Source organism: Panthera uncia, chromosome B4 (genome assembly GCF_023721935.1).
Source record: "Panthera uncia isolate 11264 chromosome B4, Puncia_PCG_1.0, whole genome shotgun sequence".
NCBI classification, from domain to species: Eukaryota; Metazoa; Chordata; class Mammalia; order Carnivora; family Felidae; genus Panthera; species Panthera uncia.
In genome coordinates, this window is record NC_064809.1 from 56,687,910 (window position 1) to 56,708,361 (window position 20,452).

At 36.3% G+C, this 20,452-nt stretch overlaps 1 protein-coding gene across 1 annotated transcript in view; it reads left to right on the plus strand.

Annotated features, from left to right (window-relative positions):
* Nucleotides 1–6,459: 6,459 nt before the first annotated feature.
* Nucleotides 6,460–20,452, plus strand: part of IRAG2 (inositol 1,4,5-triphosphate receptor associated 2) — a 128,982-nt gene continuing 114,989 nt past the window's right edge. The window contains exons 1-2 of the mRNA XM_049625199.1: nt 6,460–7,030; nt 13,094–13,204. Coding sequence (XP_049481156.1) covers nt 6,460–7,030; nt 13,094–13,204 — 682 coding nt within the window. The remainder of the gene's footprint in view (nt 7,031–13,093; nt 13,205–20,452) is intronic.

Genomic DNA, 20,452 nt, shown 5'->3' on the forward strand with positions numbered 1-20,452 from the left:
AGTCCCAGTTTTCAGAAGATGGCTCTTGGAGTGCTGGTAAAGTGAAAATAAGGTGGTGAGTTTTCCCCCAAGTGAGTAACTAAACTTTGGTGGATGCTGGCTATTGTCATCTGAGGTCAAGAAGTCCTGTTCTCAACAGGGAAAAGCCATTCCATGGGTAGCCTCTGACTTCTCCTCACTCCCCAACTCAATATGCTTATGATAAAGCTAGGTTCCCCAGAAATGTTGCTTTCACCATAGGCAACTCCCAGAATTGTTTTTAAAGGGACTTTTGGACTCCTAAAGTCCTAAATTGTCATTTCCAGCCTTAGTAATTTTCAATGTGTATTAGTGGAAAATGATTATGTGCTTTTGTAGACCCCAAGAACATGGGAGCACCTGAATTCTTGCAGTTAGATATTTATTTTAGGTCTTCTCCTAGTCTCTGAGAAGAAAACCAGACTTCACATAATAAGAACTGAAACAGAAGAACACAGTGCTCTTTCAGAAGCATATGTGTGACTATGCTATTTCAGGAATTGTTCCAGTATGAGATGTTTATAATAAGTTTGGTGTGACCAGCCAAAGAGCTTAATATAACTGGGTTAAGTGAATGGTGGGAGGGGAGAGTCCCATTCTATGCCAGCTTGCATTTATTAGTAATCAAACAGGTTTGCAGATGAGACTCCGGAGCGTTTACTAAATCTGGGATTTGTGGTTTGCAAATCATTTTGATTAACAGCTGCTGTCACCTATCTTAGGACAGGAAAAAGTAAGTTTTATTTATTACATTAAATATTAGTCACAGACTAAAAACAGTGTTATCTGGCAAATATGAAGTTTACTGGTTAAATAGAAAACTATGCTCTGCCCTCCCACTCGGCCCGCTAAAGATGACTTTCCTGGGAGCATCTCAGTGAACAGATGTTTCTTCTGTTTCCATGAAGGGTTTACTGGCATCTGTTAGTGAAGGGCTTTTTTGGCAAAAGGAGTTTATTGTTCATCTACAAATACACATGGATATTTTAAAAATTTTTACATACATTACTTAAGGGTTTTGCATTAATTAAATCACCAACTGGGACTTGGATGAAATATTTGCCTGAATTTCATAATCAAGTATTGAATGATTATTAAAATATGCCTCCCTGATCTAAAATTTGGAAGCTTAATATTCAAGAAATAATTGTTAGTAAAGGGAGAAAATATTTAAATGGTTGGTAAAGGAAAGATAATTATATTGTCAACATAATCTTTTTTAAGTAAGATTCAGAAGGCTCTCTAAAGAGCTTTTGAATCACCCTGAAATCTGAAATCTTTTCCCAAAGATGCTACTTTAGTATGTCTATATAAATCTTTCTTTGCAAAGAAATTCAACTACTTCCTAGTGATTAAAGAATATTGATATTGAAAAATACAAATTATGCCCTTATGTTTGTCAATTCCCAAAGAACATGAAATATTCTATATACTTTACGTAAATAGTGAATTTATTCTAACCTATTGAAGATTCCTTTAGGAAGTCAGAACAAATGTGGAAGATTTCTGTAAGGCTCAAAGAATGTAAATGCCTACAGGTTAACATTGAACATTTAAATCACTGGTGATATTAGATACATAGTGAGTAAACTTACTTTAGGTAAGAAGCAAATAACACTTGTTTTATAAATGTTTCCAAAGCTTCTGAGGCTTTGGACCAGGGAGATGGTAAAAAGTGTTGATTCAAGAGCTTTTACTATTGGCAATTCAGGCAATAATAATAATGGGCTCAGATTCTAGAAATAAGAATAATGAGGTATAGTTCAATCAATATGAGAAATAAATAAAATAAGGGAAATAATTGGTTTGGATAATCTCTAACGTGATTTTACACTGAGCTAATATGGATCCAAATGAGAATTCCTGTAGCAGATTTGTGGTCCCAGTTTTCTGTCTATAACCATGGACTTAGCAAACAATATGTATAGCATGATGCACAGTGTGTGATACATAATAGATGCCCACCAATTTCTCCATCCTTACTTCCAAACTAGGATAACCCCCTAGAATATGCTCCCACAGCCCTGGCACTTTTCTTTCCCAGTGTGTAATTATATATTTATCTGTGGGTTTTAGGGTTGCTAGATTTATCCAATAAAAATACAAATGCTCAGTGAAATTTGAATTTCAGATAATTTTTCAGTATTTTTCCTGTGCAACTTTTGTGACATACTAAAAAAATAACCATTGTTTATCTGAAATTCAAATTTTCTTGGGCATCCTGGATTTAATCTGGCATTCCCAGTAGCTTACTTGTTCATGTCTGTACCTCCTGCAGACTACAGGTTTTAGCAGAGCAGATACTCTTTGGAGCAGAGGTATTAGCACTTTTCAGGTACTTGATAAATATTGGTTGAATGCCTAAAGGAATGAGTGATGAGAGAGGGAGTGCAGCTGAGATTCAGAGAATTTAAAAACAAAAGTACTTCTTGGGGCACCTGGATGGTTCAGATGGAGGAGCATGTGACCCTTGATCTCAGGGTTGTAAGTTAGAGCCCCACACTGGGTTTAGAGATTACTAAAAATAATAAACTTGGGAAAAACACTTTTTGCCATTGGGATTTCTACAAGTGTACCATCCACTGTAAATATTCAGTCTGCTAAAACAGATAAAGAAGAAATTGCTTTTAAAAGAGAGACCTCCAAGTAACCAATCCTGCAAGTATAATTAACTTTCAGTTTTTAATTTGCAGTTAGTATGTTTTCAAAAAGAGTTATTGCACAAGTTAGACTTGTATTTTTAAGTATTACAGCAGATTGCAGCTAATCTTTTCTATTGAGATCTAGAACTAAAAAAGAGGTTTGGACAGGACAGACTGGAGATGTTTCCAGGCCATATATGGAGGAGGTAGCCCAAATTTTGAAATCTTTATCACATCTTACTTATTGAATTCAAATGTTCTGCTTTATATTAAAAAAAGCAAAACAAGTTGGTGTTGTGAACGTTCGTTAGCTCATGAAGAGCCAGGGTCTTAAGTGTACTCTTTATAAGATTTAGTTTATAAACCACGGAGTGGAGGTCACTTAGGTGAGTCATGGGAGTTTAGGAAACAGATGGTAAAAGGAGAAAAATGCCTTAGAAAAACAAGTAGAAATGCTAGGAACATTAATCTGGAATAGTCGCAAATGCCCACAAGGCAAAGCCCTTCATTGTGGCTTGAACAACTTCCCGCCTCAGTGTTCAACAAGGAGGGTAGACAGGATCTGAGAGTTTGAGGTTCCAGTTTTAGGCTTTTTATTAGCTGCATATCCAACCTTTGCTTCCATTCTCTAGCTCTTGAAGGGAAGCACAGTCATTTCATATTGAGAATATTGACAGATACTTAATCAGTCTTATAAGACTCTTTACTTGACTCAAGGAAATCAGATGGCTCCTGCTGTGTCCTCACCACAGCTGTAGATTTATTTTTTTTCTTTAATGTTTTTATTTATTTTTGAGACAGAGAGACACAGAGTGAATGGGGGAGCGGCACAGAAAGAGAGGGAGACACAGAATCTGAAGCAGGCTCCAGGCTCTGAGTTGTCAGCACATAGCCCGATGCAGGGCTTGAACTCATGAACTATGAGATCATGACCTGAGCCGAAGTCGGACGCTCAACTGACTGAGCCACCCAGGTGCCCCACCCCTCTTTTTAAAAATTTTTAATGTTTGTTTTTTGAGAGACAGAGACAGAGCATGAGTGGGGGAGGGACAGAGAGAGGGAGACAGAATCAGAAGCAGGCTGTAGGTCAGTGAGCTGTCAGCACAGGGTGTGTGGGGCTGGAACCCATGAACCGTGAGATCGTGACCTGAGCCTAAGTTGGAAGTTTAAACGACTGAACCACCCAGGTGCCCCAGTTAGCTGTAGATTCAAAGCATGTGTGTGCACAGGTGAATTCTCTTCTGTCATTCCCTCTACATCACTTCCAACCTCCCAGTTAAGCAATGAGCAGCCAGGGGAAATTATCCAGAGAAAGTGGTAGCTGTGAGTAGTTGAGGGTCAAAAGAGCAGCTAGGGTACCAGTCCACAAGCCTGGTAATTGTGTGTGTGATTTATGACTGGATTATCAGTGATGCCAACAAAAATGTACTGTGTATCTAGAAAAGAATAGCATCATGGTTTTTAAATACAAGAATTATAAGTGTTTTGAGGAAACAGGCATACAGTTTATTTTTTAAAAATTTTGATATAATTTATCATGTCATTTTTTTAAATGTTTGTTTATTTGTGAGAGAGAGAGACTAAAAACGAGCAGGGGAGGGGCAGAGAGAGATGGAGACACAGAATCCGAAGCAGGGTCCAGGCTCTGAGCTGTCGGTACAGAGCCCAACATGGGGCTCGAAGAGTGAACTGTGAGATCATGACCTGAGCCGAAGTCAGAGGCTTAACCAACTGAACCACACAGGTGCCCTATGCATACACAGTTTAAATAATCCAAGGAGAGAGGATAAAATGTAATTAAATGACAAACATAAAGGGCAATTATTATAAAGCCTGGGAGAGATCAGAAAGTAGAGTCCAGTGAGCATACCCTGAATCCAGAATTTCCACAGAGAAATTTTTTTTTGGCATTTGGGTCTGGCATTGAAAGATCACCCTTGAATATACAGAAAGGAGGCTATTGTTAAGTTCAAAGGTTTGTTAAGTTTAAAGGTTCAAAGATGATCATTACCTTAAATAGTAAAGGATTCTACTTGTAGGAGCCTCATTGGCTGCAGCAGGTGTCTGTCATCTTGAAGTAAAATGAAGCCAGATTGTGAGGATTTTTGAGTGTCTTCTTCTAAATACCAGTCTTTCTAAAATACCCTTTCCAATTATAGTTCTTCTTAAAATTTCTGTACCTTTTGTTCATTTTCTATGAGGGTATTTTTAAAAAGAGATCCATGAATGGAAATCTTTTTAAGGTTCTAAAAATCATCACGTTCAAACTCTCTGTAACCAGCTGTTTGTAACTATTCAAACTATGGTAACTCTTGACCTAGATCAATTTAAATTTTGCCAGCTTTAGGCAAAATTTTGGATTTATTTTCAAATTCCCTAATTACTATCTTATAAGAAGTGAGATCATGCTTTTTTTTTTTTTTTAATCCTATATCTTGCCATTAAAGAAAATTATGCTGGAGTCAGACACCTTCTTGGTTCAAATCTTAGAGATGTAATTATTAGCAAGCTACTCGACCTCTTTGAGCCTCTGTTTTGTTACATGTAAAAGGAATATTTCCACATCTGACAGGTTTCTGGGAAGTTTAGATACATGTGAAATGGCCAATATAGGGCATATTTTGTAAGTTTTGTGACAGATGAGAACCAGGACAAGTACTCAAATGTGAGCTGTCTGCAGCCTCACCATCATATGTGACATATTGTAAATGTAAAGCTGTATGGTTAGGAGTCTAGCCTCTGGAGCAGGATGCCCGGGTTCAAATCTGAGCTCCAGCACCTATCTGGGGTGAATTTGGGTTTGTCTCTTACTCTGTCTTTGCTGGAAAATGGAGATAATAGTAATGTTTACCTCATAGGGTGGCTTTGAGAATGAAATGCGTTTATACATATAAAGAATTTAGTACGAAACCTGGCAGGTGGTAAGTACTTTATGTTTGTTAGCTGTTGTTATTTTCTAAGAATTTGAGTGCCAAAGTTAAACACATGGAAAGTTGTTTAAACCAATTGTTTAAAGATATACTATATGTTGACTAACCTGAATTTAAAGAAAAAAATATATAATATTGGTTTCAGGAGTAGAATTTAGTGATTCATCACTTATGTATAATACCCAGTGCTTATCACAAGTGTCCTCCTTAAGACCCATCACCCATTTAGCCCATCCCCCCTCTCACCTCCCTTCCATCAACCCCCAGTCTTTTTTTTCTCTATTGTAAAGAGTCTCTTGTGGTTTGCTTTCCTCTCTCTCTTTTTTTCTTTCCCCTCTGTTCATATGTTTTGTTTCATAAATTCCACATATGAGTGAAATCATATGATCTTTCTCTGATGGACTTATTTCGCTAAGCATAATACACTCCAGCTCCATTCACATTATTGCAAATGGCCAGATTTCATTCTTTTTGATGGCTGAGTAATCTCTTATATAAATATCTGCCACATCTTCTTTATCCATTCTTCAGTGGATGGACATTTGGGCTCTTTCCATAGTTTGGCTATCCTTGATAATGCTGCTGTAAACATCGGGGTACATGTACCCCTTTGAATCTGTATTTTTGTATCCTTTGGTGAATACCCAGTACTGTAATTGATGGATTGCAGGGCAGTTCTATTTTTAACTTTTTGAGGAACCTTTGAACTGTTTTCCATAAAGACATCTTAATCCCTCCAAAGCTGATTTAGGAATAAATAGCACTGCTAAATTATTGTTAGGACAATGCTAACTTAAAACAAAACAAAACATGTCTACTTTTACCTGCACTTTAGTCACTTCATCTGCATAATTGGAGGAAGGTCAACAATGGCCTCTGCAAGAAAGGTAACCGACAAGCGACATAACCCAGTGGAAAGCATTTGCAGAAAAATCAGAGCCATCCAAAAGAGAGAAGAGATTTCAGATCCGATTCAACAGATTATCAAATACCAATCTAGCCGTTTTGACGGTCCACAGACTAACTTCAAGAAAGATTTTGAAGAGGTCCTGACGAAAATGGCTGCTGCTATTCCCTGGCCCAACAACCGTTTCTCACATTCTGAGAAAGACGATGCCTTCATTTCATATCCTCAAATAACGTCTCCAAGAACCCTAACCGTTTCTCCTCTCGGCTCTCCTGAGAATGCAACACACTCTGTTCCCTTCACAAGTTCAGAAAACCTCTCAAGGCCAAGATCACAGAGCTCTCAGCATTACACATCTTTGGTATCACAGACCAGGAAAGGGGAGCCCTTCTCTAACAAGGATTTGAATAACTATTCTAGTGAAAATAACTTAAGTGCCTTAATACTTGACTTTGATTCAACCTCTGAAAAGCGCTCTGAATGCTTTACTTCTCAGGATTCAGTGGGGAAAAACTTATCTCTAAACGAAGCTGGTAAATATTCATCTTTTAATGTTTGTTCTTCCAATAAAGGAATAAGCATATCACTTTCTGAACACCTGAGCTACCCAACCCACATGATTAAAACCTAGATGGAAGCATCCATCTTTCCGTTTTAAAGTATGCTTTTCTTTTTTTCTTTTAAATTATTTTTTTTTTAAAGTTTGTTTTAATTGATATATGGTTGACCTATTAATTTCAGATGTACAACATAGTGATTCAACAATTATATATTAAATGCTCCTCATAAGTGTAGTTAACATCTGTCACCATGAAAAGTTATTACAATATTATTGTCTATATTTCCTATGCTGTACTTTTCATCCCCATGATTTATTTTAGAACTAAAAGTTTGTACCTCTTAATCCACTTCACCTATCCTATCATCTATCTCCCCTCTGGCAATCACTAATTTGTTTTCTGTATTTTTTTAAGTCTATTTCCTTTTTTTTTTTTTTTTTTAACTTTTTCTAAAGCTTATTATCTTGAAAGAGGGAGGGCAGGAGGGGCAAAGAGAGGGAGAGAGAATCCCAAGCAGGCTCCACACTGCCAGCACAGAGACCAATGAGAGGCTCTAACCCAGGCTCTAACTCAGGTCTGAGATTATGACCTGAGCCGAAATCAAGAGTCACTCAACCAGCTGAGTCACCCAGGTGCTCCCTATTTGGTTTTTTAGATTCCACACTTAAGTGAAAGTATATGGGTGTTGTCTTTGACTTAGTTCACCTAACATAATACCTTCTAGGTCCATCCGTGTTATCCTGAATGGCAATATTTTATTCTTTTTTATGGCTGAGTAATATTCTATTGGATATATATATACATATATATATGTATATATATATACACACACACACATATACACACACGCACACACACATATACATATATATATACATATATATATTATATCCACACACCACATCTCCTTTATCATTTATCAGAAGACACTTACGTTGCTTTCATATCTTGGCCATTGTAAATAATGCTGCGATAAACATAGGCGTGCATATATCTTTTCAACTTAATGTTTTGTTTTCTTTGCATAAATACCCAGAAGTGCAATTATTAGTTATTTCCATTTTTAATTTTTTGAGGGAACTCCATACTATTTTCCATAGTGGCTGTGTCAGTTTATAATCCTACCAACAGCTCATGAGAGCTCCCTTTTCTCCACATCCTCCCCAGCAATTGTTATTCTTGACTTTTTGATATCAGCCATTCTGACTGATGTGAGGTGACATCTCATTGTGGTTTCGATTTGTATATCACTGATGATTAGTGATGTCAAGCATCTTTTCATGAGTCCATTGGCCATATTGATGGGAATCATCTTTGGGAACAGTTCCTCTCACCATTTTTTAATTGGATTATTTGGTTTTTTGGAGTTCAGTTATTTACATATTTTGGATATTAACTTATTGGATATATCATTTGCAAATATCTTCTCCCATTCAATATGTTGCCTTTTCATTTGTTGATAGTTTTCTAAGCTGTGCAAAAGCTTTTTAGTTTGCCATGGTCCCAATACTTTACATCTGATTTTGTTTCCATATCCTGAGGAGAAAGATTCAGAAAAATATTGCTAAGGTCAGTGTCCAAGTGTTTACTGCCTGTGTTTTCTTTTAGGACTTTTATGGTTTCAGCATTTACATTTGATGCTTAATCCACTTTAAGTTTATTTTCGTGTCTGATGTAAGGAAGTGCTGTAGTTTTTTTTTTTATTTTTTTTTTTGCATATAGTTGTCCAGTTTTCCCAGTATCATTTCTTGAAGAGATTATCTTTTTCCTATTATGTATTATTATCTCTTTTTTATATATTAATTGACCATATAAGTCTGGGTTTATTTCTGGGCTTTCATTTCTGTCCTATTGATCTCTGTGTCTGTTTTTGTGCCAGTACCATACTGGTTTGATTATTGTAGCTTTTGTAGGATAGTTTGAAATCTAGAATTGGGATATCTCCAGCTTTGTTCTTCTTTTTCAAGATTGCATGAACTATTTGGGGTCTCTTGTGGTTCCATACAAATTTTAGTATTTGTTGTTTTTGTTCTTTGAAAAATATTAGTAGTATTTTGAGAGATTGCACTAGATCTACAGAATTTCATTGGGTAGTATGCACATTTTAACAATATTAACTCTTATAATCCATGAGGATGGTGTATCTTTCCATTTATTGGTATTGCTTTTAATTTCTTTGATCAATGTCTTATAGTTTTCAGACTACAGGTATGTCCCCTCTGGTTAAATTTATTCCCAGGGATTTTTTTTTTTTTTTGATACAACTGTGAATTGGGTTGTTAATTTCTCTTTCTGTTATTTTGTTATTAGTATTAGTATATAGAAATGCAACAGATTTCTGTATGTTGATTTTGTATCCTGAGACTTTACTAAATTCATTTATACTTCTAAGAGTTTTTGCTGTAGTCTTTAGGGTTTTCTGTATATAGTATGATGTCATCTGGAAATAGTGACAGTTTTATTACTTTTTTCCTTACCGATCTGGATGCCTTTTATTTTTCTTATCTGATGACTGTGGCTAGAACTTCCAGTACTATATTGAATAAAAGTGGTGAGAATAGACATCCTTGTCTTGTTCCTGATCTTAGAGGAAAAGTTCTAAGACTCAATTTTTCACCACTGAGTCTAATGTTAGCTGTGGGTTTTTCATATAAGGCCTTAACTATGTTGAGATATGTTCCCTCTAAACCTACTAACCCTACTTTGTTGACGTTTTTATCATGAATGGATTTTGTACTTTGTCAAATGCTTTTCCTGCATCTATTGAAATAATCATACGGTTTTTATCCTTCATTTTGTTAATGTGGTGTATCACGTGGATTGATAGGTGCATATAGAATCATCCATGAAATAAATCCCACTTGATTGTGGTGAATGGTCCTTTTAACATACTATTGACTTCATTTTGCTAATATTTTGTTGAGGATTTTGCATCTATGTTCATCAAAAATATTAGTCTGTAGTTTCCTTTTTTGTAGTGTCTTTGATTTTGGTGTTAGGGTAATACTGGCCTCGTAGAATGAACTGGAAGCTTTATTTATTTATTTTTTTTTGGAATATGAGAAGAATAGATATTAAATCTTTATGTTTGGTAGAATTCAACTGTGAAGCTACCTGCTCCTGGACTTTTGTTTGTTGGGAGCTTTTGACTACTGGCTCAATTTCATTAATAAGTGGTCTGTTCAGATTTTCTATTTCTTCCTGTCAGTTTTGGGAGATTGTAAGTTTCTAGAAATTTATCTATTTTTTCTAGGTTGTTCAATTTGCTGGTATATAATATTTTGTAGTAGTCTCCTATAATTCTTTGTATTTCTGTGGTATCAGATGTAACTTCTATTTTGTTTCTGATTTTATCTGAGTCTTCTTTCTCTCTCTTTTTTTTTTGGATAAGTCTAGCTAAAAGTTCATCAATTTTGTTAATGTTTTCAAAGATTTTAGCTCTTAGTTTCATCTTTTCTATTGTTTTTTTTTTTTTTTTCCAGTCTCTATTTCATTTATTTTCCCTCTCCTCTTTATTATTTCCTTTCTTCTACCTTTGGGCTTTTTTTTTTTTTTTTCTAATTCCTTTAGGTGTAAAGTTAGATTGTTTGACATTTTTCTTTCTTGAAGTAGGCCTGTATTGCCATAAACTTCCTTCTTAGAACTGTTTTTGCTAAGTCCCAAAGATTTTGAACCAATAAAGATATTGTGTTTCCAATTTCATTTGTCTCCAGGTACTGTTCGATTTCTTCTTTGACTTCCTTATTGACCCATAGGATGTTAGTAGCATGTTGTTTAGTCTCCAAGTATTTGCGTTTTTTCCATTTTTTTCCCCTGGTAATTGATTTCTACCCTTATAGCTCTGTGGTTGAAAAATATACTTGATATACAGTCTTCTTAAATTTACTGGGACTTCTTTCATGGCCTAATGAGATATAATTTGGAAAATATTCCATGTGCACTTGAATGTGTATTTTGTTGTTTTTGAATGGAATGTTCTGTATCTGTTAACTCCATCTGGTATAATGTGTCATGTAAAGCTGTTTCCTTATTACTTTTCTGTATGGATGACCTATCCATTGATAAGTGAGGTGCTAAAGTCCCATGCTATTACTGTGTTACCATCAATGTCTTCCTTTGTCTATTAATAGTTGTTTTATGTATTTAGGTGCCCTATATTGGGAGAATAGATATTTATAATTGTTATATTCTCTTGTTGGACTTATCCCTTTTTAATTAGTAATACCCTTCCTTGTTTCTTGTTACAGGCTTTGTTTTAAAGTGTATTTTGTCTAAGTATTTTGTCTAAGTATTGCTACTTAGTATTGTTTTCACTACACAGGTCCCTAGGACCCAGGGTGCCCGATTTGGGGCTTGATCCCCTAGCTTCTCAGGGAGGAACTCCACACCTGTCCTGTACCTCCTCATTATGGGTTGGTGCCACACCAGGGGTTTGATTCTTTACTGTGTCTCTCCCTCTCCTGCTCTTCTCAAGATGGCCTTCTTTTTATGCTTTTAGCTGTGGAAGATCTCTGCCAGTATCTCAGGTCATTACCAATAACATAAAAGGTTGATTAATGTATATTTTGTATGTTATATGTATCATATACTATATTCTTCTAATAAAATAAGCTAGAGAAAAATGTTACTAAAGATATCATAAGGAGCAGATACATTTACAGTATTGTACTATATTTTTTGGTGCTATATCTATTTTTAAAAATCCACATATAAGTGGACCCATGTTGTTCAAGGGTCAACTGTAATTGTCACCTTGCTGTGTCTGTGGGAGGAAGTGAGCTCAGGATCCTGCTCTCCCACCTTCTAGCAAGACTTACCCTTTTTTTTCCCCCTCTCTTAAAAGAAAATCTTGCATGTGAAATGTAAGTATTTTCTATGCTTTTAATTAAAACCTGATAGAAATTTCAGATTGTATTTATAATCATAATCATTGGTATTTCTCTACTGACCTGAAAACAAACTTTCTCTGGAAAAATTAGAACGTTACAATGGAAATACATAGATATAGGGGAGTTAAAATTCATAAAGTTCCCAGATGCCTTGCTAAAAACTACCATTTTAAGTGTGTGTGTGTGTGTGTGTGTGTGTGTGTGTGTGTGTGTGTGTAGGACTAAAACATATAAGAGCATGTAGAACCAGTAAGGTGAGCCAAAAGAGAATGTAAATTTTGCAGGCCAATTTTAATGCAAATTTCAGGAACTCTACTTAGCAGTTGCTTGCAGAATCCCGTATATGTTAGGTGTGAGAAAGCAAAATAATATAAGATGACATGTTTTCTGTATAGCTAATTTTTGCTCTCCCTCTATCTGTCTTTAAAATATTTCTACTTAGGGGCGCCTGGCTGGCTCAGTTGGTTAAGCGACCAATTTTGGCTCAGGTCATGATCTTGGAGTCTGTCGGTTCGGGCCCCGCATCAGGCTCTGTGCTGGCAGCTCAGAGCCTGGAGCCTGCTTCATATTCTGTCTGTCTGTCTGTCTGTCGGTCTCTCTCTCTCTCTCTGCCCCTCCCCCCACTCATGCTCTGTCTCTCTCAAAAATAAATAAACATTAAAAAAAATATTAAATATTTCTACTTATGGGGCACCTGGGTGGTTTAGTCGGTTAAGCGCCCAACTCCTGGTTTCAGCTCCAGTTGTGATCTCATGTTTCATGAGTTCAAGCCCCACATCGGGCTCTGCACTATCAGAGCCTGGGATTCTTTCTCTCTTGCTCTTTCTCTCTGCCCTTTCCCTGCTTGCTCTTGCTCTCTCTCAAGATAAACATTAAGAATAAAATATTTCTATTTGTGTTACACTACTTTTTCACAGAATGCCTTTAATATTACAGGCAAAAACTCAAATCCTTCTTTCTCTTTTCTATTTGAACACAACTTACTCGTTTTTTCTTTTAATTGATAATGAAACGTTCAAGATCAATTTTTGCTTTGTCTATGCAAGTCAACCAGTATTGTAGACTGCTATTTAAATTTGTCTCTTCTGTTAAAATTAAAACAAAATAGCACAGAAAACACCTGGATTTGCAAACTTTCTCCTAATAGGATGGAAACTAGGAAACGATAATGTCAAGAAAGATGTAACCTACAGCACTAAGAGGACTTGTGAAGAGTTACTCACAAGTATTTTTCATGCATGTGACACAAAATGCAGAGGTAAGTTGAAAATTATCTGCTGAAATATTTGGTAGTGCTCCTTAAGTCATCTGTGCTTTTTATTGTGAGAGAAAGGGAAATGGTTTATGTGTGGTGCTTGTGTAGTTGTTTGTGTGATGGATGCAACCTAATTTGGGAATAAGGATGACTATTTAGGTGTTGGTTATTTCCTTGTAATTTCTTAATACCTATTTTGCATACTTTACCAGTGTCTTGAATGATTTTTTTTTTTTTTTGACACTAACTCCAACCATTGGAACTACTAAGTCATCAGTGATGCCTTACAGGAAATATATACCTCAAATTTATAAAACCACTGTACAAAGTTTAGCTCAAAATTGTTAATTTTAGATTTTCACTTCTGCTTTTTTAGACATATGTTCCTTTTAAAATGTCCACAAGTAATTTTTAGTACATAAATAACTTGTGCTCGTTGTAGTAATAATACACAGCTCAACAAAAGGAGAGGGAAATATATCAGTGATGTTACTTCTTTGAGTAACCATAATTAGTGGGTTCTGTTGTATAACTTTACAAAATTTCATTTATCACTGTTTTTTTTTTTAATTTGGATTAAAATTTCTTTTAACTGTGTTAACATTTCAAACATAGACAGAAATAGAATGTGATGAACCCTTATATGTCAGCACAATTATGTTTTATTTTTTTAAAAACGTTTATTAGAAGGAATGCAAGCAGAGGAGGGACAGAAAGAGGGACAGAGGATCCGAAGTGGGCGCTGTGATGACAGCAGGGATCCATCTCACAAACTGTGAGGTCATGACCTGAGCTGAGGTCAGAAGCTTAACCTAGCCACCGAGGTGCCCCAATTAGGTTTCATTTTTTAACCCAACCCATTTTCCTTTCCTCAACTCAGCATTGTTTTATGATAAGTCTAAAACCTCACATTATTTCATCTGTAAATATTTCAATACATATTTTTAAAACATGAAGACTGATTTTAAATATGACTACAATGCTACTGTCACGATTAAAAATGTAACATAACTTCTTAATATCAAATATCTTGTCGGTGTTCAAAAATCGGTATCTAAGAAAGCTTAATTGTAATTAGTTGCCTGCCTTATCTACCTGTACCTTTCCTATATCTCTTTTTGTATTTTGACTTGTTAACAAAATTGGTTCTACTTTCTCATAGTTTCCAAATTGTGGTCATTGTGTATCTGTGGGAACACTTAACCTGTTTCTCTGTCCCCTATCTTTAGAGGTTTGATCAGATAAAGGTTTGGTTTATTTATTTTTTGACAAGAATTCTACATAGATGGTGCTATGTATTTTTATCAGAGGGCAAAACTATTGATGATTGAAGACTGTTAAAAATTTTTTTAAATGAGTAAATTGGAAGATCTTATGGACTTCATTAAATGATTCAGGCATCGGGCAACATCCCATCAGCAAGTAGAGGAGAGTTCAGAGGAGATGTACAAAATGGAAGTTTTTTATAGGAAGGAGAGTAGGTAAAGAAAGTTATTAGCCAAAAAAAAAAAAAAAATTGTTCTGGGTAAGGTCACTTTCCCTTAGGGGAAGAGCAGGAGGTCTTATCAGGCAAGTTATCTCATCTTCCTTTGGGGGAGGAGAGAGCCCCTATGGCAGACTCCTTGGTTCCCATCAGAAAATTTCTGACTGACTGGGTAAGACTGTATCTGGGGGAGGTTGAAACTGCAATTAGATTATGTGTTGAACCCTAGTTTGGGAACTTGGCCTAAGAAATGCCATTTTGGAATTTTTAAACAATTCTCCCACTTTGGATCAGACTCTCCACTGAACTGAGAGGTGTGATAAAAATTTAAGGCACTAGCTCTACTCTCAGCTGCTGCTCTGTAGTTGACCTTCTGTGTGGTATTCATGGGTCATGACATTGTTTTCTCGATTCTTTGTGATATTCACAGGTTATAACTTTAGGTTTGCAGTTTTTAAGTCCGTCATCCTCTTTGTTCTTTTTCTGGTCTTCCAGTCTTAGGGAGATCATTTGCTTGTTGGTAAGCAGCTACAAACATGGATCAAATGTTTTCCAGAGAATATAATGTACCAGGGAGGTTAGAGAAGACATCTAATCTACAGTGGCTGGTCGTACTAGCATGAGGAAACAAGGGACCAACAGAAGGTTGTATACTGATAGACTTCTAAGAGGTTTACAAGGTTTTTGTTAAGGTTCATAGGATTTGCCCAGTGAAGTGGGTACCTTGGTCAATGGAGATTATAGGAGGAATGTCCCATATTTTCTAACAGTATCTTTTCTACCATGTGGGCATTAGCTTTACTTGAGAGAAAGGCTTCAACCCATACAGAAGACATACATCCAATAGCAAGAACATGTTGATAATCCACGCTAAGCGGTGGTTAAATGAAGTCTAGCTGCAGGTGTTCAAGGTGTACAGAGGGAGGAAGTCTGAGGCCTCTGGGAACAAAAACGGTTTTCTAGGATTATGGACCTGATAAGTCAGACATGTTTGGGTAGACTGTTTTAACAATATTATTGAAGTCCCCCTATAATGTCTATTCATAATTTGAATGATCTTAAATGCCCTGTGGTGGGTGAAGGAGTACCAAAACCAAAAAATGGGGTTTTTCAAAAACACAAAAACACACAAAAAAACAAGCAGCTGTCTTGGGTTTCCCATAGCCCCACTGATCTTTGCTTTTAGGCCATTTTTTTGCCCACCTTAATTTCTGAGCAGGAGCAGACTAATTCAGGAGCAGACTGATGCCATGTTACAAGGACATCAGGATGGCAAAAGGCTAACAATGAGGGGCCTTTTTTTTTTTTCCTTTGGCAAAAGCAGAATGGATTCCATCCACATGTGCCACAGTCTTTCAGCTACAATAAAGGCTTAGTGTGATTTATTTGGCAATGTTTCCCTTGTCAGTTCCATACCCAATAAGCCTGATTAGTTTAACAAATCCTTGGGACTATTGCAGGTCAAAAAGACTTCAGATAGTACTTGATTTGGGGAAAATTTACCAAAAATATTTATTTTTAAAGGGTTTGAAAGCACTTCCCTAAAAAGGATCACATTTTATGAAAATATTTGGAAAGTAAAAAACTTTTTATAATTTGTTATCAAAAGCAGACCAAAAGTCCAAGAACACTTTGTCCTGTTAAAAGAGAGAAACCAAATTTTAATTTTGTACCAGCTTTAGATACTAAAATTCATTTTTAAATAAGTTAATTATATTCTTAGTTTGACCACACATTAAAATTTTCTTTCCAAATATTCTTTTTCCATAGACCTTTTATAGCTTTATTCTTTTTTTTTTTTTTATGTTTGTTTGTTTTTGAGAGAGAAAGAGACAGAACATGAATGGGGAAGGAGCAGAGAGAGAGAGAGGAAGACCCTGAATCTGAAGCAGACTCCTATCTCTGAGCTGTCAGCACAGAGCCCAAAGCCGGGTTCAAACCCACGTACCATGAGATCATGACCCGAGCTGAAGTCGGACACTTAACCGACAGAGCCATCCATGTGCCCCTCTATAACTTTCTTTTTTACATTCCAATTTTGTCCTTTTTTTTTTTTTTTTTTTTTTTTCCTTTTCAGGCAACCAGATTCCCTTTGGAACAAAATTACTTTCTCCTCCCTCAATAAAAAATGCATATCCATTTTTTTCATACCTTCTCGTACTAAAAATGCATCCTACTTTCCTGGCATAGAGATGTTTTCCTTATTATTTCTAGGAGCTTTAATTACATATATTAGTTAAAATTCTTAACCCTTAGAAGCCTTAATTTCTAATGAAAGCTTAAGAATTAAGCAGTTGTGAACTGTTATACCAGCATTCTTTAAATTTGAAACTTTATGAATACACTTCATAATTTCTAAAAGCATTTGCGCTTTTCAGTTTTTCAATATAGCACTAACACATCTAAGTGTCATTTAGATTATGTAATGAGAAGCTAAAAGTGGATAAATCTAGATTTAGTATTTGTCTGATTTGGAAATTATCTAGATATTTAACGAACTTAATTCCTCATTTAACCCAACTAAGCAAAACTTTAAGCTTTTCAGTTATCAAAAAGAAATTGGGAAAACTAGAAGTAGACATAAATATTGCTTAAAAGTTCATTTATAAACTTCTATCTTACCTCTATTTAATTTACTTGTCTTTAAAAATTATGTTTAGATTACCCACAGAAACTTCAATAAACAGTAGAAAAATTCAGCCATTATCCTAAGCTATTATTTTTTTTCTTGAAGATCTTGTAAGAGTTAATACAAACTTCTTTGGCTAGTAAACTTCAATTGCTTTATGTTTAATGTTGATAATTCTAAATACATGTCTTTTAATTAAACCATCAACCTTAAGCTAGCTTTTATATCAAATATCTTTCCAAATCATGTGAACTTGAGAAGCATTTGGGTTAGTTTCTATCTTTGAGAGTTTTAGAATGCACAATTCTTACAAGCACTTGGCACTTGCCTTTAAATCAACTAAATAGAGCTCTTTTACAAAGCAGTATCATCCAGAGGTAGAAAACCCCACTTACCTGCAATAAACACATGGAGACACATGTGAACAGATAGAACTTATAGCTTCAATTTTAAAATAACTGCCATGAAATAGTTACAAAATTCACCAGTTATAAAAGTTGGGTTTGAGTTTTTCTAATACATGAAGTAAGTTAAGGGTATCTCTCTGGATGGCTAAAGCTTATTAAAAATATTTGTGGAGTGGGGCACCTGGGTGGCTCAGTTGGTTAAGTGTCCAACTTCGGCTCAGGTCATGATCTCACGGTTTGTGGGCTCAAGCCTGGTGTTGGGCTCTGTGCTGACAGCTTGCTCAACCTGGAGTCTGCTTCGGATTCTGTGTTTCCTTCTCTCTCTGCCCCTCCCCCACTTACTCTGTCTCTCTTTGTCTCTCAAAAATAAATGTTTAAAAAGTTAAAAAAAATATTTGTGGAGAAAGAAGATATTTAAGTTTTATATTTCTCTTTGGCAAGTCAAGTCCCAAATGGCCTTTCCCCCTTTTGTTTTTTCTTGATAAGAATTACCTCCCTGAAATTCACATTTTAAAGAGGTGGACTAGATAAGAGTTCCTAGACAAGACCAGGTAGAACATTGAAAACTTACATTCCAAAGGCACATGGAAAAAAAAAAATCAAGCTCCTTCTAGAAGGAGGAGTGCAGATTTTTTACACAAACTATTTGAAAGAAATATGGGAGGTTTGGGTTCCAGTAAAAGGATTGATAGTCCTTGAGTTGTTACTGGAACCACATCCTTGGTCCTGTAAAGGCTAGATTTGTAAAATGAGGAGTTATTTTTAATTCCTGAAAGAATTTGATTGCTGCCTAGATGATATCAAAGGGCTGACACACCCATCTACCTATGAGAATGTCTTTTTTTTTCTCTGTGTACACTTAGCTCAGGGGCAAAGACCTAAACATTTTATCAGGCTCTGAATATCAGCTTTGAACTTAGTCAAATTTCTGAGTATAGAATTATTAAATCCTTTCAAATGTCTTTTCAGTTTTCAGCAGGGACACACAATAAATATTTTTAGCAGTATTAAACAACCTCATGGACCCAAGAGGCTTTCTCTAAGAGTGTGTAAAAGTTATATCCTTACAAGATTTAGAGTTACTCTAGCTAGTGAAAGCTGGCGAAAGAACTGACAATCTCCCTGTCCCAGGCAGGCAGAAAGCCAAACAACATTCTTAACGATGCAGGCCGACTGAGTCTGAGTGTAAGGGTTAAATTGTAGTGTAGGGCTAACCTGTAGCCTTGAGAAATAACAGCTTTGTTTTGACACTATAGGTTAAGAGATAACAGCCTTGTCCTATCAATCAAGGGAAAGAAAGTTCAAGGAAAATCAACTGGATTAGTGTTTGATTGGATTGGGGCAAGGGCATGTTGAGAACTTTGAAAAAATGGAGCCGGAGGCAGGGTCAAGGAGGTCAACTGGTTGTGGCTTAATGGCAGAAGGTCTGAACTATTTCCACCCCCATCTGGGAACTATTTCTTTGTTCTGTTCCCAGGTGATGATAAGACGATGTGGTCGGCTATAAAAACTGTACCCCGGCTGTTCGAGGCCGCACTCTGATCAAGAATGTCGGTACCGATTGGTCGGCCTTGCCTCTCATTGCAATAAACTTTGTTGTGACTGTCACTGGTGCCCGTAGCATTCTGTTTCAGGAGCCATGTGGATGCCACATGAGGACCTAGGGGAGGGTCCCACACGACCAGCCAAGAGGGTCCTTGGCTTTATGCAGGATAGAAATCAAATGTGAGCTGGAGAAAGTGAAAACAGAATTTATTGGATAGTGTGAGTGACAGATAACAGCAGACTGGGAGACTTGGAAAGGAGAGAAGAATGAGTCTTACCATTGCTAAGGGTTTATATTAGAAGAGAATCTAGGGGGGCGCCTGGGTGGTTCAGTTGGTTAAGCGCCCGACTTCAGCTCAGGTCATGATCTCGAGGTCCGTGAGTTCCAGCTCCACGTCGGGCTCTGGGCTGATGGCTCAGAGTCTGGAGCCTGCTTCCGATTCTGTGTGTCTCTCTCTCTCTGCCCCTCCCCCATTCATGTTCTGTCTCTCTCTGTCTCATAAATAAAAACGGTAAAAAAAAAAAATTGAAAAACAAAAAAAAAGAATCTAGGGTGCATGTTCCCCCAGAAATCCAGGGTAGGGTCCAGCCAAAGGCAATTGTCAGGTGAACAATAAGTGCTATTCCATAAATTACCTAAGATAAGGGTACTGATGCCAGCATTTGTTTGAAGCTAATGTCCTTGAACATGTTTGGGATCTGGCTCTTCTTAACTGTTATCAGGTGTTTGGGGCCTAGGACAAAACTCAGTGATTAACTTTCTTGCCTCTCCTGTTTCTGGAGTACTAAGTGCAATAGTCAAGAAAGAATTCTTCAGTCATTTTACCATGCAACTTAGTAAGTTTATTCAATTTTTTTAAATTTAAATTTTATTTAATTAACATACAGTGCAATATTGGTTTCAGGAGTAGAATTCAGTGATTCATCACTAACATATAACACCCAGTGCTCATCACAAGTGCCCTCTGCAATACCCATCAGCCATCTAGCCAGTCTCCTAGCACCTTCCTCCATCAACCCACAGTTTGTTCTTCATCATTAGGAGTCTCTTGTAGTATGTTTCTCTCTCCTCTTCCCAACCCCCTGCCCCACTTTCCATATTTCATCTGTGTTGTTTCTTAAATTCCACATATTAGTGAAATCACATGGTATTTGTCTTTCTGTAAATGACTTATTTTGCTTACCAT